The 16222-nt window shown below is 48.1% G+C and overlaps 1 protein-coding gene across 1 annotated transcript in view; it reads left to right on the forward strand.

The window, feature by feature from the left end:
- Positions 1-1368: 1368 nt before the first annotated feature.
- The window catches only part of KCNIP3 (potassium voltage-gated channel interacting protein 3), a 63940-nt gene continuing 49086 nt past the window's right edge, over positions 1369-16222 (forward strand). Inside the window, exons 1-2 of the mRNA XM_077773499.1 lie at positions 1369-1525; positions 4377-4380. Coding sequence (XP_077629625.1) covers positions 1369-1525; positions 4377-4380 — 161 coding nt within the window. The remainder of the gene's footprint in view (positions 1526-4376; positions 4381-16222) is intronic.

Raw genomic sequence — 16222 nt, forward strand, 5'->3', positions numbered from 1 at the left:
TGGCACTGGTTTAGCAGCTCGGGGGTGTCAGAATCAAGGTCTTGGGGGCTGGTTCTTTGTGTTTTCTGGCTTTTTTGTCTGTTTGTTTGCCCTTTCCCTTATAGCCACAAGGTGGTTGCTTTGGCTCCAGCTATCACGGCTTCATTCTAGGCAAGAGGAAGGAGAAATTGGGCGGAAGGAGGAAATGGTAGTGCTTGCATCAGGAAAGCAATACTCTCACAGAAATCTCTGGAAGATGTATGCGTGTATTTCATCGGCCATGACTGAGCCACCTTGACTGCAAGGGAGGTAGGGGAATGGTAGTTTTTTTAAGCTGGGCACATTACCACCTCCAATGGAATCTGAATTCTATAGTGAAAAAGCGAAGGAGAATGAATACTGAGGTAGCATTCTTGGCCACATGTACCTTGAAAGGTTGTTTAATGACTGAATGCACTGGTGGCCAAAAGGACTTTAGCAAACTGCCTAGCACATACCAGGTGCCCTACAAACGTGAGGGGGGGTGGGGGGCGGTGGTCAGCAGTTTCTGCTCTAGTCATACTTGTTTTCCTTTACCTTCCTCACCAGAGGGACCCCTTTTCATCTCACCATTCTCTACTCTATAGAGGCACCAACAGGGCTGTGGTTTGGTGTCAGTGAGCAGAGATCAGTGATCAAGAAATAGCCAAAGGCCAGGGCCCTCCCCATCCCCCAGCTCTGCCCAGGGCCCCTGTCCCTCCCCGACCCCCCACCAGGCAGAAGCTTGGGTGGGAGCAGGCTGCTCCCTTTCTGGCTGCAGAGAAGCCTTGGGACATGAGTAAGGCCCCTTTGCAGCAAGATCACACCCTGAGCCAAATATCACACCAGTGGCACCTCCTCCATTGGTGCTGGGAGCTCAGGAGCAATGCCCACCCCCACTCTCACCCCCTTTCCAGCCCAGGAAGCTTCAGGAGCCCTTCTGCCTCCAGAAAGAGTGAGCTCCGGGTCGTGAGGAGCCAGAGCCAGGCACAAGGTGAAGGGGCCAGGCTGGGGGTAGGATTAGGTAGGATTATTAACCCTGGCAGTGCCAGCACCTGCCAACCCCTGGGGGCTCTGGGCTGAGGTTGAGTGGGCAGGATCCCGGTCTTGGGAAAGGCTAAGAGAGCAGGAGGCAGAGACAGAGGACAGAGGGCAGATAAGGGAAGTTTAGGCCAGAGACACCAAGACACTGAGAGTCCGGTTGAGACCAAGAGGGGAGACAGACTAGAGTGGGGAGAGAGAGAGCATTCTAGAAGGAAGGCTCCGAGCGTCCGGTTGGGGAGAGGCAGGCAGGAAGAACAGAGCAGGCTGGGGGCAGCTTGCACTGTGGCCGGTCAGGCAGAGCCAAGGGCAGGAGCTGGGGTCCCCAGGATGGGACCAGGCCCGGGGGTGGCGGGGCACGGTGAGACCCCTGGCCCGGCCCGAGGGCCTGCTCTGAGGCTGCAGGAGTGCCACCACGGCTGCAAGAAGCACCTGGGAGACATCATCAGCTTCTTCTTCCGCTTCATCTCTGGGAACCTGGCGCGAGGTGAGGGCTGCGTTGGCAGTGCCGGTGAAGGGAGCAGGAAGAAGCAGGGTTGGGACCCAGGACCACTGCTCCTGCATTGAATGACACAGGGGCCATCAGAGGGGGCAGTGGCCCTGAGAGCAGAGCGAGAAGGGACTCCCTGGCCCGGAACCCGGCCGTCTGACCTCCAGGCAGCGAGTGCCAAGCCAGAGCCTGGGGAGGGAAAGGAGGTGGGAGGGGGCTTCCTTCTCAAGGTGCACAGGCTCCAGCCCGGGCTGGGAGGGAGCAGGAAGCTCTGGGGCCAGCCCACGTGCCTTGCACACGCTGACCCAGTGCCCTGTCCTCTCCCCTCCTCCCTCCCCCCACCTGAGAGCCCCTTCCTCCTCCGTCAAAGACATGTGACATCTGCAGTGAGGGTTAAAGAAAGTGCTTGCTCAGTGACAGCCATCTTTCAAAATCTATAAATACCAAGCAACCTGGAATTTCTGGTAGGGATACAAGGGGCTGTGAGGCTCGGGCCTGGGGAGGAGCCCATGCGGAAGTGACAGCACCACAGGCCAGGTGCCACTTCCACTTGGCCCTTCCCCACGGTGGGTGCTTAAGGGCGAGGCGGGACCAAGCCCCAGGATCAGCCCTGGGGACCAGGAGGCAGGCACGGGGCGAGGGGCTCCCGCGTGCGGGGACCTGGCGTTTTCTTGGCAAGATGCGCCGGCCAGGGTGGTGTCAGGAGCTCCGGACCCTGAAAGGAGAGACTCTCAACAGCTCGGAGCTTCTGAATCACTTTGTCTTATGCTGTGATTGGAGGGATGTGAAGGGAATTAGGCTAAAGTAATCACATGGTCCTCTGAAGCGATATCACATTAAATCCCTAATACATATACGTGTGTCACTGTAGACACATGACATGTTGGCTTTTTAGCCAAAGATCAAAAATATCTCTGCTGCCCAAAGATGCTCACAGACACTGAGGGGCAATGTGTCAACACTGAGCAGGACTGAGCTGAAAAGCCTGACCTCTGTCCCCTCTCTGAGGGGGGGCTGGGTTTGAACCCTGCTCTAGTTCTCCCTGTCCTGAGCGCCTGGGCACAAAGTCTGGTGCACTAAATCCTTGTCAAAGGATAATCTTTTAAGAAGAATAAAAACACCAAACTGCACATATAGTCAATCACATCAATCATTTCAAAGTCGGTCGAATAATAATGGTTTTGAATACTCAAAAGCAATAATAGATCTGTAAGAATAGGAAGACAGGTTTGCAGCGGGAGATGGAATGGAGGGCTGAGTCAAGTCGAAAGCAGGGGTGGTGACCTCAGGGGCCTTTCAGTGATGGGACTCAGGTCAACGTTGCTGCAGGCAATGGGAGCCCAGGGCCACAAGCTAGCTTTACAAAAGAAATGGAAACCCTGTCTGGGCTCCTGATGCCTCTTCGCCTTGCCTCCCAGCTACTCACCTTCCCCACCCCAGGCAGCCACTGTGGAGGAGGAGGGAACTTTGCAAGTGGAAGGTTACTTCTCTGGGAGGAGAGATACCTGGGGGCCAGGCTTAGAGGCAGGGGGATGCGCCTGGAGTTACCAAGGCTCCGGCCATGACCCCACTAGCTGCTTCTACCAGTTGGTCCTACTTGCCAGCCAGTGATCGTGAGAACCTGTCCTGACCACACTCAGCCTTGGCTCCTCACCTGTCCCGGGGGGATATGTGTAAGAGTGCCTGCTACACAGGGCCAGCAGGAGAGTCCACAGGACCCCTTGCTTATTGAGCATCATGCACCTTTTTCAAGGTTGAGTCACTTGCAGGCTCGTGGGGGCTGTTTCTCACTCCCTCCGTGTGTCTCTCTATCTCAGTCTGTCTTGAAAGGAGGGAGATGATGCATGTCTGTGTCACCTGAAGGTGCGGTCTGCCTCCCTAGGCTTGAGGTTCCTCCTCTGACAAACAACAAAAGGCACAAAGACTTGAGCTTGCTGGCCTACTTGTGAGCTCCTTCCAGCTCTGGGTGCTGGTTCTGGGATTCACAGTAAGTGGGGGTGCGGGGGAGCTGCCTGGGAGCAGGGAGCAAAGAGCCCAAGAGCAGGCTGGGTGTGGACACTGCGATGCTGCTAAAACACAAACATTCAACGTCAATGCAACTAACAAGCCGGAGGAAGTGGGGCTCTTTGTCACCTCTGACCCTTTCAGTCTGCCCTGTGGAGTTGGCCCTCTCTGTCCTTGGGTGGAATTTTGTACAGACCCGATGGCCGTCTCTTAGGTGTTAGCAAGTGCTCAGGGAATCCTATCTGGCCCATATCAGAGCTCCAGATCCCCATTGGCTTTGGGATCTCCCTCCGCTGACTTGTCTCAGGCATAAAGGTGGAGCAGGAAGGCAGAGTATAGGTGGGCTCCTGGGCATCTCCACTCCTTCTTCACCTTGCTTCCCACCTGGTCTGGGGGCCAGGCCAATGCCAGCCCCCTTCCTTTGCTCATGATACCCCTTGACCCCATCTCCCAATGGTTGAGACTTCCGTCTCCAGGCAGGAGGAAAAGGGACATTGAAGATGGTTTCCCCCATCTTTCTTGCACAGGGTCCAAGGTGCTCTGCAGAAATGCAACCCCTGCCTCCAGGGACCATTACTGGGCAGGTGTCCAGTTCCCTCTCCTGACCTTGGCTGCCTCTGGCCGCTGTAGCCATGGCATCACTTGACCTCTTCCAGGTGTCATCCAGACCCATAAGGCCCCAGGGACACATGCCCAGATCCTAACAGGCTTCCCCAAAGCCTCTCAATTGGACAGAGGACTAAAACCCCCTTGCTGTGGGAAGAGAGGACACAGCACACCAACCATCTTTCCAATGATGGTCCCTTTCTCTGCCTCACCAACCTTTCCCTTCTCTGCCCCCTAGTGGGGTGAGGAAGGGTGAGTCACAGAGCCAGTTTTCTAGTCCCTTAATATGACCTGCGTAGCTGGTCTTGGCTATTGGCGCTTCTGCCCAAACTCAACAAGAAAAGTCACATTTAATTCCTTGTCCCTGCATATGAGACACGGAGTCCACATCAAGAGGGAGGAGAGCCCTGTCTTCTGAGCCCCTCGCCCCACACTGCAGCAGGTGCCCAGGCTGGGGCTCCCAGGGACAAGGCATGGGGCAGAGGCAGGGAGGGGCCAGGAGTCAAGGAAGAGGGCTGGGGCCACAGACTGGGGCAGCAAAGACTTGAGGTTACAGACAAAGCTGGGTACAGCTGGCTTGTATTGTCAAAGCATCATTCTCTCTGTGTTAAAAATATCATTCTTCCACAAATAGACAGTGAGTGTGTATCAAGGTTCTATTGAAGTACTTAATGAGGAAACCAGAATGACAAAGCTGATTCAAAAGAGAGAGAAACACAGGGATTTTTAGAGAGGGTGGAAATAAAAGGCACACTGGGATATGACCTCTCGGTTAGACTGAAGCTAAGAAAGACCCAGGGCAGCGAGACAGCCGCTGGTGGGGTTATCTTCTCCGCCAGAGAGAAGAGGAAATCATCGCATCTTATCAGATTTATAGGCTTGTAAAATGTCTGGGACCTCACCAATTGTACCACCGACTTCTGTTCCTCTGGGGAGTCAGATGCTCTGGGCAGGCATTGCTGAATGCCCAGCAGGCCTGCTTTATTGCCACTGTTTTATTAATCAATTATTTTTTAAATGTTTATTTATTCTTGAGAGGGAGCACACATGAACAGGGGAGGGGCAGACAGAGAGGGGGCCAGAGGACCCAAAGCAGGCTCTGTGCTGACAGCAGTGAGCCCGATGTGTGGCTTGACCCCATGAATCATGAGATCATAACCTGATCTCAACCGACTGAGCCACCCGGGCACTCCTCTTTAAACAGAATACTATCTCTGGCACTCATAGCTGGTAAAAGGTAAACTGAGGCATAGTAAACATTTTCAAGAGTTTATCCGAGCACACTTCCATTCGGACAGGGCAGTGTTAACAGGAGATGGTTAGGAGTGCCCCACAGACAGGAACTATGGGACGGGTTTTTTTTTTGTTTTTTTTTTTCAAATAGTTTATTGTCAAATTAGTTTCCACATAACACCCAAGTGCTCATCCCCGCAAGTTATGGGACGGGTTTTATAAAGACTGTGCAGGACTAAAGCAAGGAAATATTTGATTGGCCATGGCTTAAGCAGTTGCCTTATTGGGGAAAGCCTAGTTGGCTGTTTGTGATTGGTTGTTCTTAAATTTCCTGGACTCTGACTTAGGTTTGGTTTTGGTTACACAAACCACCATGGCATTAGAGCCACCTCCATCCAGCAGCCTTCTTGTTTAATCTCTAACAATTCTCCCCTTTTGGTCATCCTTTCCTACATGAGGGATTAGCAGACAGTTGGATATTACTGCCACTCTCCGTCACCCTAAGGGTTAAGCTCTGATCTTGTCATAGGGAAACTCACAGATTATGTCAGGTTGTGGAAGAATCATTTTTGCTGTTCATCTCATTGCTCGTCTTATTTCTGCTTCTCCAAGCCGGGTGAGACCATCTGATGTACTTCTGATGGCTTAAGACCCCTGAGAGAACATGTGGACCAGAGAGATCACAGTGATACCTGTCAGGAGGAGAATACCAAGAGATCAAAGTATGCTCCTTCACCAGGGTACCCACGAATCCAACCAGTTGGTATTATGTAAATCAAAGAATGGGGGCACCTGGGTGGCTTAGTCGGTTAAGCGTCCGACTTTCGCTTAGGTCATGATCTCACGGTTCGTGGGTTCGAGCCCCGCGTCGGGCTCTGTGCTGACTGCCAGCTCAGAGCCTGGAGCCTTTTTCAGTCTGTGACTCCCTCTCTCTCTGACCCTCCCCTGCTCGCGCTGTCTCTCTCTCTCTCTCCTAGAAATAAATAAAAAACATTAAAAAAAAATTTTTTTTTAAAAAATCAAAGAATGTATCTGAAGAGGCATCAACCTGTTTCAGCCAAGTGGCTTATTTGTTCATTTCTTGTATTTGAATTTCTATTATACCAGAGCTGTTGATCCAGGCACAGCAGGAAGTCATTGCTATGGCCCAGACTCCTTGCTCAGTGAAAAAGGAATCCAAAGCAATTCTATTACCTACAATGACTTTATCAGCTGAAAATAATTGCTGTGCCAAAGAGGCATGTTTTAGGGTGGCAGATTTTGCTACCTGTTATTCCTTGCCTTTGAAATTCCTCTAAGAAGTTTCACAGTCTAGAATTTGAGTTGGGCTCTCCCATTGAACACCTCCCGTGGTCCTGAGAATGGATCAGTTCAGTTAAACAGTCATGTCTCATTTCAGGAGGGTTCCCAAACCTAGGAGCCTACATGGTACAAGCAATCAGATGTTCAATAAAAGGCATTTCTACATAAACAAACAAACACATGAACAAAAATCCAAAGGTTAATGGTTAGAGCAAACGATAAACCAGTTTCTGAGCCCAGAGGAAAACCAATCAAGAAGATTCTAGATGTTAGGTTCCTAGACATAAGGCTGAAAGCATCTCATAGTTTGGACACCTCTGGTGACGTCATCTCTGGTAGGGTGAACTTTCCAAGCAACAGGCATAAGACGTATCCATACTTGAGCCATTGTGGTGATTTCTCTAAAGTTTATATCTAGTTGGCAGGGTTTGGGGATTAGGGCAGTATTTGTTCTTAGTGAGTCCAAGTCAGAGTTAAGAAATCAGGAATGTTAGTTTGGAAAGCTGTAACCAGTCATCACAGAAAACTGGAAGAATTTGGAACCCAGGCCAGTTTATAGGTAGATAATAAACTTCAAAGACTATGCACGGAACTGGAGGGTATGTGACAGCTGATATCCACAAGGGTATGTGACAGCTTTCTCCAGAAACTATCATTTTACAGAAATTAAATTTACAGAAACATAGTTTTTTTCCTCTACAATTACCCCAATTTCTAGCGAGGCTCATAAGATAAATTTGTTTGCAAAATAAGTTGATGTATGGCCTGATTATTTATATAAGAATGGCAAGAATACTGATTTTATGTATATCCTTAAATATGATATGTCAGTTAAAGCTTGGTGGTGTCTAAGGGATTTTGTTGGGTACATAAAGTCATTCCTGGTTTATTAGATTTTGTAAAGCCTGGTTGGTCTAAGAAGCCAAGCCATGGACCTACCTAATTGTGTCCTGTTACTAGGAAAACAGATTCTTATTGAACTTTTGCAAATAACTACATTGTCATGAAAAATAAGAATAGCCAATAAGCCCTTTGGATTCTAGAGGGATCAGGCAAGGGAGGGAGAGAGGGAGGGAAGGAGGGAGAGAGAGAGAGAGAGAGAAATATAAATATTCCATTTTTGTTTACAAAAGAATAACAAATTTCTGTGTTGTAGATCTTTTAGAAAAAAGAAAAAAGAAAAAAAAGATGGTTTTAAATCCAGAAAACAACACATTGAAGAACCAGCAGTGTTTCAAACAAAGTACTAAAACTTATAATTATCTTCATCAGTCCATTCAGCCCCACAGAATTAACCTTGATCTTAGGTTCACAGTTTTACGACCCTCAGTTTCCCCATGTGAGTTCTCACATAGTTTAGTGATACCATCTTAAAGTTATCAGAAATCTGTACCTTCCAGAATTCTTTCCATGAATCTCTTTGAGAGGAAGCCCTTTTGCAAAAAAGCATTGGAGTAAGACAATAACTGTCTATAACTTTCAAAAGACTTAAAAGTAGCCATCGTTAAAGATCTGCTGAGAATTCATAATGCAGTTAACAAGGGATTTTCATTATTTCTGTGACATACATTTTAAGATAATAACTGGAATTATCATTGATGGCATACCAGGACACATGAGATCTCTAGGAATTTCATAGAATTTCTGGAACACTTACATCAATAACATATACACATAGAAATATAACCTGAAGAGGTTTTTTAGTTTTGTTTTGTTATTTTTTTTAATGTTTATTTTATTTCATTGAGAGAACACAAGCAGGGGAGGGGCAGAATGAGAGGGGGACAGAGGATCTGAAGCGGGCTCTGTACCAATGTGCTGACAGCACTGAGTCTGATGTGGGGCTTAACCTACGAACTGAGAGATCATGGCCTGAGCCAAAGTCAGACACTCAATCAAGTGAGCCACCCAGGTGCCTCTAACCTGAAGAAAGTTTAGCACCACTTCTTATTTGACATAAGAAATCCATGTAATTTAACATATCAATAAGCTTACTTAGTTTTACAGCCCTCTCAATTCTTTTATTAAAAAAAAATTTTTTAAGTTTATTTTTGAGAGAGAGAGAGAGAGACAGAGTGTGAGCAGGGGAAGGGCAGAGAGGGAGAATAGAATCCAAAGCAGGCTCCAGGCTCTGAGCTGTCAGTGCAGAGCCCGATGCAGGGCTCAAACCCACAAACTGTGAGATCATGACCTGAGCCTGGGTCAGAAGCTTAACCAACTGAGGGGCGCCTGGGTGGCTTAGTCGGTTAAGCGTCCGACTTTCGCTTAGGTCGTGATCTCGCGGTTCGTGGGTTCGAGCCCCGCATCGGGCTCTGTGCTGCCTGCCAGCTCAGAGCCTGGAGCCTGGTTCAGAGTCTGTGACTCCCTCTCTCTCTGACCCTCCTCTGCTCACACTGTCTCTCTCTCTCCTAGGAAAAAAAAAAAAATTAAAAAAAAAAAGAAGCTTAACCAACTGAGCCACCCAGGTGCCTCCCCCCACTTTTTTTTTTTTTAATTTTAGAGAGAGAATGAGCGTGCATGAGCTGAGGAGATGAGCAGAGGGAGAGAAAGAATCTTAAGCAGGCTCCACAGTCAGTGCAGAGCCTGATGCGGGGCTCAATCCCACAACCCTGGGACCATGACCTGAGCCAAAATCAAGAAGCCAATGCTCAACTTCAACTGTTTGAGTCCCCCAGGTCCCCCAGTGGCTCTCTTTGGTAAGAATAGAGAACTAATCTCTTAAGATGTTCCAGAGTCCTCTGAAAAATTCCAAGTTAGTGTAAGGTCAAAAAGACTTCATTTAGAATTTGATTATGGGAAGTTTATAAGAAACATCAAGGGGCACCTGGGTGGCTTAGTTGGTTAAGCGTCCGACTTTCGCTTAGGTCATGATCTCGCGGTTCGTGGGTTCGAGCCCCGCGTCGGGCTCTGTGCTGACTCCCAGCTCAGAGCCTGGAGCCTGTTTCAGAGTCTGTGACTCCCTCTTTCTCTGACCCTCCCCTGCTCACGCTCTCTCTCTCTCTCTCTCTCTCCTAGAAATAAATAAAACATTAAAAAAAAATTAAAAAAAAAAGAAACATCAAAAGATTTGTACAGTTAGCTAAATATGATTGGCGATCTAGTCAACCAAAGTGATAAAGACTTCCAAGGCAAAAAAGTTTTGTCAAACAAACAAAATGAAAAGCAAAAAAACCTTGGCTCTTTTAATAGAAAAGACTCCATCCTCCCAAGTAATCAAAGACCTGATCAACAGAACATGAAGCACAAAAAATTACTTTGGTAAGGCACAAAATCTTTGCTTTCCAGGCAGCTTACCCAAAGGTGAAGAAACACCTTTCATGATCTCTTATCAAGAGTAAGCCAATAGTCCAAGAACTCTTTGTTCTTTTAACAAATGAAAGACAATTACATTTTAATTTTGCATAGGCATACAATTGATATTAAGGCTTATTTTTAAAACCTGTATGGTAAACCCACTCAATGTTAGCCAGCTTGACCACATGAGATTTCCCTCTCTCTCTTCCTACTTTCCAGATCCATTTAGTGTTTGTCCTTTATTCTCTTCCTTCTCACTCTGAAACAACCAGCTTTTCTACTGTAGGGCAAAGTAACTCTCTTTTCCCCTAAAAAATGCATTTCCATATTTTATGCCTGTTCTTACCACAAATACATCCTACTTTCCCTGCATGCAGAGTTGTCTCTTATTATTTCTAGTACTTTCGATTATGTGTATCAATTAGAAATGTCTTACCCTTAGAAACCTTGATTTCTAGTGAAACTCAGAAATGAGCAGTTGTGGGCTCTTCCACCAGCATTCTAGAGACTGGCAGACTTATTAATTCATTTCATAATTTCTAGGAGCGTATTCTGCCTCATAGTAAAACTTTCAACAGGGCACAAAACATGCTTATTGACAGAAATATCTTTAGTTGGTTTGTATTAAGAAGCCAAAGGTAGATAAACCTTGGTCCAGTGATTTGTATTCAGGATTTTATCTCATTTGGAAATTGTTAGGAGAGGCAGTCTCATGCATCAGTCTTTCGACCCCNAGGGCCTGACACCTGCAACACTTCTTACCAAGAAGTAAAAAGCCCACGTGGCCCATGTTGGGCTTATCTGTCACCTTTGGTGGGCATATCCCTCCCTGTTTAACTCTGAGTATTCTTTTGTCTCTGCTTAAAGTGCTTGCGTCATATGACGCCTGGCCAACCCAATGTTACATCCGTTCTCTGCAGGGAGGGGCAAGGTTTTTCCATTCCAGCATGACAGGGGTGCTCATAGGTCAGTTGCCCTGTGTCGGCCACCAGGAGAGACCTGCCAGCTGTCGGGGATTGAAGTCTGCTCTGGAAGCTGATCTTGCTCTGTCTCTTCTCTATGTAAGTAAAGTGCTGTTCCATCCAGCACCTGGCTGGGTTGTGTTTTCACTGGCAGCTCCAATGGCAAGATGCAGTGGGCAGAAGTGTTTGGAATCCTCCCTGGGATTGGCGACTGGTCATCTGTGTCCTGCTTCAGTGGCGAATGGTAAAAAGAATAAGTGACCTTTGAATTGCTTCAAGAGCTGCAGTGTGATATCAAGGGGCTGAATCCACCCAGGCAGCCACATTATGTTCAGTTTGCTTCTTTATATCAGGGAGATTTCCAACTAAGATGGAAATCAAAAGATTCCTACATTCTAGATTTAGAGCTGTCTTTGGAATGTTTTAACAAATTGTTCCAAAAGGCTTTATAGAATGTTGTCCTTCCCTCCGGATACATAGTTCTGTTTTAGCTTTGAAGGCCAATAAAAAGTTCCTGTCAGGTCCTGACTGTAGGTCTTCATTTTAGCCAACTTCTTTTTTAGGTTTATTTATTTTTGAGAGGGACAGAGAGACAGAGACAAAGTGCTAACGGGGGAGGGGCAGAGAGAGAGAGACAGAATCTAAAGCAGGTTCTAGACTCTAAACTGTCTGCACAGAGCCTGACGCGGGGCTCAAACCTGTGAACCACAAGATCATGACCTGAGCTGAAGCCAAACACTTAACTGACTAAGCCACCCAGGTGCCCCCAATTTAGCCAACTTCTTTTTTTCTTTTTTGGGTCTTAAAAATTTTTTTTAACATTTATTTATTTTTGAGAGACAGAGCATGAGCATGAGCAGGGGAGGGGCAGAGAGAGAGAGAGACACAGAATCAGAAGCAGGCTCCAGGCTCTGAGCTGTCAGCACAGAGCCCGGTGCAGGGCACAAACTCACAGACACGAGTTCATGACCTAAGCTGAAGCTGGACACTTAACAAACTGAGTCACCCAGCCTCCCTTGTTTGTTTGTTTGTTTTTTAAGTTTATTTATTTTAGAGAGAGACAGAGTGTGAATGGGGCTGGACAGAGAGGGGGAGACAGAATCCAAAGCAGGCTCTGGGCTCTGAGTGTCAGGACAGAGCCCGACACGGGGCTGGAACCCATGAACCATGAGATCATGACCTGAGCTGAAGCTGGACTCCGTTAAGTGTCCGACTGAGCCACCCAGGTGCCCCCAATTTAGCCAACTTCTGACCATAGAGCTCCTCTTTTAAAAAAAAAAAAAATCTTATTGTCAAATTGGCTTCCATATAACACCCAGTGCTCATCCCAACAAGTGCCTTCCTCAATGCTCATCACCCACTTTTCCCTCTCCCCCAGACCCCATCAACCCTCAGTTTGTTCTCTGTATCCAGGAGTCACAGAGCTATTCTAAAAAACCCTTTCAAATATCTTATCCTCAGGTTGGGACAAATAGTAAATACTCCTGGCAATGTTAACTCTTTAAAAGAGACAATTCTGGTTAATTTAGTTTTAGAAGCTTCTGCACACCAATCAAAAATGCATCCCACTGTTTTGGGGAACTTCGAGGCCCTTTTTTCTCTGGGCCATCTCATCAATGGATAGGCTTATCTAGGCTAAAAGTTCTCCACTGTGGCCTTTGTAATTCAAGATTCTCTCTGATAAGATTAGCCCACTTGTCCAGACCAACATGAGTAGTGAGCCCACGATTTTCATACATAGAGTTAAGCAGAGCCCTAAATGGAGAAGTCCAGGACTTTTGGACTTGAAGGAACCCATTTTCTCCTCTCCTTTCCTTAAAACTAAATTTTACTTATATGAGGCCTCACCCTGACTCAGTCCAGTTTAAGTCTGACCCAGTCTGGTTTAAGTTGGAGAGCTCATCATGTTTACGTTGGACCCAGTCTGGTAAAGTACATAAATGCTTGGGGCGCCTGGGTGGCTCAGTCAGTTAAGTGTCCCACTTCGGCCCAGGTCATGATATGGTTCATGAGTTTGAGCCCCACATTGGGCTCTGCACTGACAGTGTGGATTCTCTCTCCCTCTGTCTCTGCCCCTCCCCTGCATGTACACATGTACATACACACACACACTCTCTCTCTCTCTCAAAATAAATAAAGTTAAAAAAAATGAATGCTTAAATAAAATTGGAGAGCTTATAACATAAAAGCCATGAAGCTCAGCTCTCTGCGAGGGACTTCCCCATGACCTTCACTCAGGTGCAGGGAGAAAGCAGTGATGCCAAGGTGGGGAGGGACAAGGTGGGGAAAGCAGGTGCCTACACCTAGTTGCTTGTTGCTCCCAGACACCATCAGGGTCTGCTTCGGATTCCACTTCTGTCACCAGAGCTGTTAAAAGGTAAACTGAGGCACACTAAAATTTTTCAAGTTTATTTGCGCATGCACATGTTTGAATTGGGTAGTGCCAAACCAAACAGGGTTGGAAGTACCCACCCATGGGAGCCAGGGGAAGGTTTTATTTGTTTGTTATTTTTTTAAGAATATGCAGGAGCAAGGTGAGGAAATGATTTGATTGACCATAGCTTAAGCGCTTGTCTTATTTGGGCACACCTACCTGGCTGTTTGTGATTGGTTGTTCTTAAACTTTTTATCTTCTCTGATTCAAGTGCACTGACTCTGCTTAGGTTTTGGTTTGCTTGCATGGGCTACCAAGGCATTAAAGCCATCCCAGTCTGATGGCCTCCTTGTTTAAATACTTTAACATAGCTCTGCATGAAGCAAATTGCTTCTGACCACTCAGTTTCGTCATCTGTAAAATGGTCATAAAAATAAAATCATGAGATCCTTCAGAAGGTTGTGGTGAGATGCACATGAAAATCTTCACTCTCATGAGGTGGACTTTTACCTTCTTCATTTTGCTACCATGTGGGCTCCTGCATTGGCTTGCTTTATACTGGTGTGTGACTTTGGGCAAGTTACTTGGTCTCTATGAATCTGTCTCCTCATCCTTTGAACAGGTAGAATAGGGGGTGGTTTTGAGGGTTCTGCCAGACTCTGTAATGCAAAGGGCTGGGGCACTGCTACTCCCTTGTGGTCTCAGGGGCAGGACTGAGATAACTGGGTCTTCGTGTGCGACTCAGAGCTAGAATTTCCCTCTTTCTGGGCCTCAGTTTACTTTTCTGGGCAGTGAGAGCTGGAAAGGGCAATTTTCAAGGTCAAGGACCAACTGTATATCCTGTGATCCCTCCCCATTTTAAGCCAGACACAGCGATCTGGGAGCTTGGAGTACATTTTTGGGTCCTGGATCCTTCCATGGGGTGTATTTTGGGGTCCAAGGCCTGCCTTGAGAGCCATCGCCCCCACCCCCTGCATTATTCTGGCTTCTGCCTAGATGCCCTCCCCAAGTCCTGAGAGACTCTTGCCCTTCCACCACTAACTCCCAAAACTCTCCCAGAGCCTTGCTAAGGAACTGAAGTTCATTAAAAGCCAACCATGAGCAGCTTGATGCTCTTCCTCAGCTTTGGTGGGGAGGATTCTCCAGACAGGTGTAATGGGCTCCCGAGGCCCCCACCTCCGCCTGCCTGGCCTCCCCCATTGCCTTCTTCCAAATGGTCAGATCAGAATGGGTAGGAAAGGGCGGTTGGGGATGCAAAGGGCAGGTCAATGGAAAGAGCACTGAGTAGAAAGGTAGGCAAGGGGAGCCCCCCAGAAAGCTGCATGGTAGCCACCTGCCCAGATACAGGGGCCCCTTGGGCGCCATTGCCACTTCTCTGTGCAGAACTCTTTCCCAGCATGGTGTCTGTGGTGTCCCTGATGCTGTGGGGTCCAAGTTCTTGTCCTCTTGGGTGATGGGGGCTTGGGCGTTATTTGGGGTGGTGGGGAGGAAAGCAGCAATAGCTTCCAGATGCTCTAGGATGGGAGGAAATATTTGTGCTGTGTCTGGGGCCGCTCAGGGAAAACAGAACCTTGGTGGCTGGGCAACTGGGGGTCCTGGGCAGATGCTCACAGGCTGGAGAGCCTGGTGCCCTTTGGCCTGGTCACCCTTCCTGCCTGCCTGCCAGAGGGTCTGTCTTGGCTGATTTTTCCCCATAGACCCACCAGGGGGCAGCAGGAACCAACATGTCTGCCACACTGGACTATTTGTATCTTTTTTTTTTTTAAGTAGGCTCCACACCCAGCATGGAGCCCAATATAGGGCTTGAACTCACAACCCTGAGATCGAGACCTGAACTGAGATCAAGAGTCAGACACGTAACCGACTGAGCCACCCAGGTGCCCCTGAACCATTTTAATCTCAAACCACCAGCTTTCCCTTCTTCTGGCACGATCTCTTCCTACTTCCCCTCCTGCCCCCACATCCTCACACCTTTGGAGCATAGGGACACAGGCATCTGGAGTTCCTCCGCTTCTCTTCCAGGACACATCCTGGCTCCTGATGTCCTGAGCTAAGCCCAGGACAGGCTGGGACCCTCTCCCCAGCAGGCCTCCCTCCCCTCTGCTGCCCATGTTGTGCCTGTCCCCATCACTGGGACTCAGTATGCCTTCCGGTGGCAATGGCTCCTTCTTGGGTCATCGCCAGAGGTCTCAGGAGGGCAGGGTGGATCCTAAGTGTTACATAGGAAGGCCTTCCTTAAGGAAGGGCTTGGATGAGGGGAGGCTCAGACAGAGGTCATGTCCACACCCTAGACTTGTGCCCGATGGCGAGATAGTGGGTTACCTACAGTAACCTAACATGAATGCTTCCCAAGGTGGACACTCTAGGCTCTTGACTACCAGCTTACAGGCTGGTACGAGTTTCCAACGTTAAATGAGGAAAGTGGTGAACTAACTTAGTAAACTAACTGTATTCCCTTTCAGTGTTTTACATCTTCAATTTTTTTTTTTCCTGGAATAATGCCTGAGAGAAAGAGAGAGAGAGGTTAGGATTTTTTTTAGTGCCCTTGCATTGCAAAATAAAAGACAATACTTGTGTGTCCCTTTCCACATTGCAGGGGGGATATGGAGGATCTGTAAAAGTGTGACTGAAGCTGGGATGGATGTTGAAAAGGGGGCTCCAGTGGTGGGAGTGGTAGGCAGAGGCCAGGGACAAGGTGGAGAGGGCAGGTGTCCCGGCTGGGACCTAGAGAGGATGTTCTCCCCACAGGCTTGGGCACTGCCGCNCCCCCCCCCCCCCCCCCCACAGTAGCCAAGAGCTGTCTCTCCCAGAGCAGGACAAGCCAAAGATTGAGCCTAAGCAGTGACCAGAATCCTGGTACTGGAGTGGGGAGTGGCAGAGATGGCACAGGCCCCAGAATAGAGTGCAACCCAGAGCAGC

Source organism: Crocuta crocuta, unplaced genomic scaffold (assembly GCF_008692635.1).
Source record: "Crocuta crocuta isolate KB4526 unplaced genomic scaffold, BGI_CrCroc_1.0 scaffold67, whole genome shotgun sequence".
Classification (NCBI taxonomy): Eukaryota; Metazoa; Chordata; class Mammalia; order Carnivora; family Hyaenidae; genus Crocuta; species Crocuta crocuta.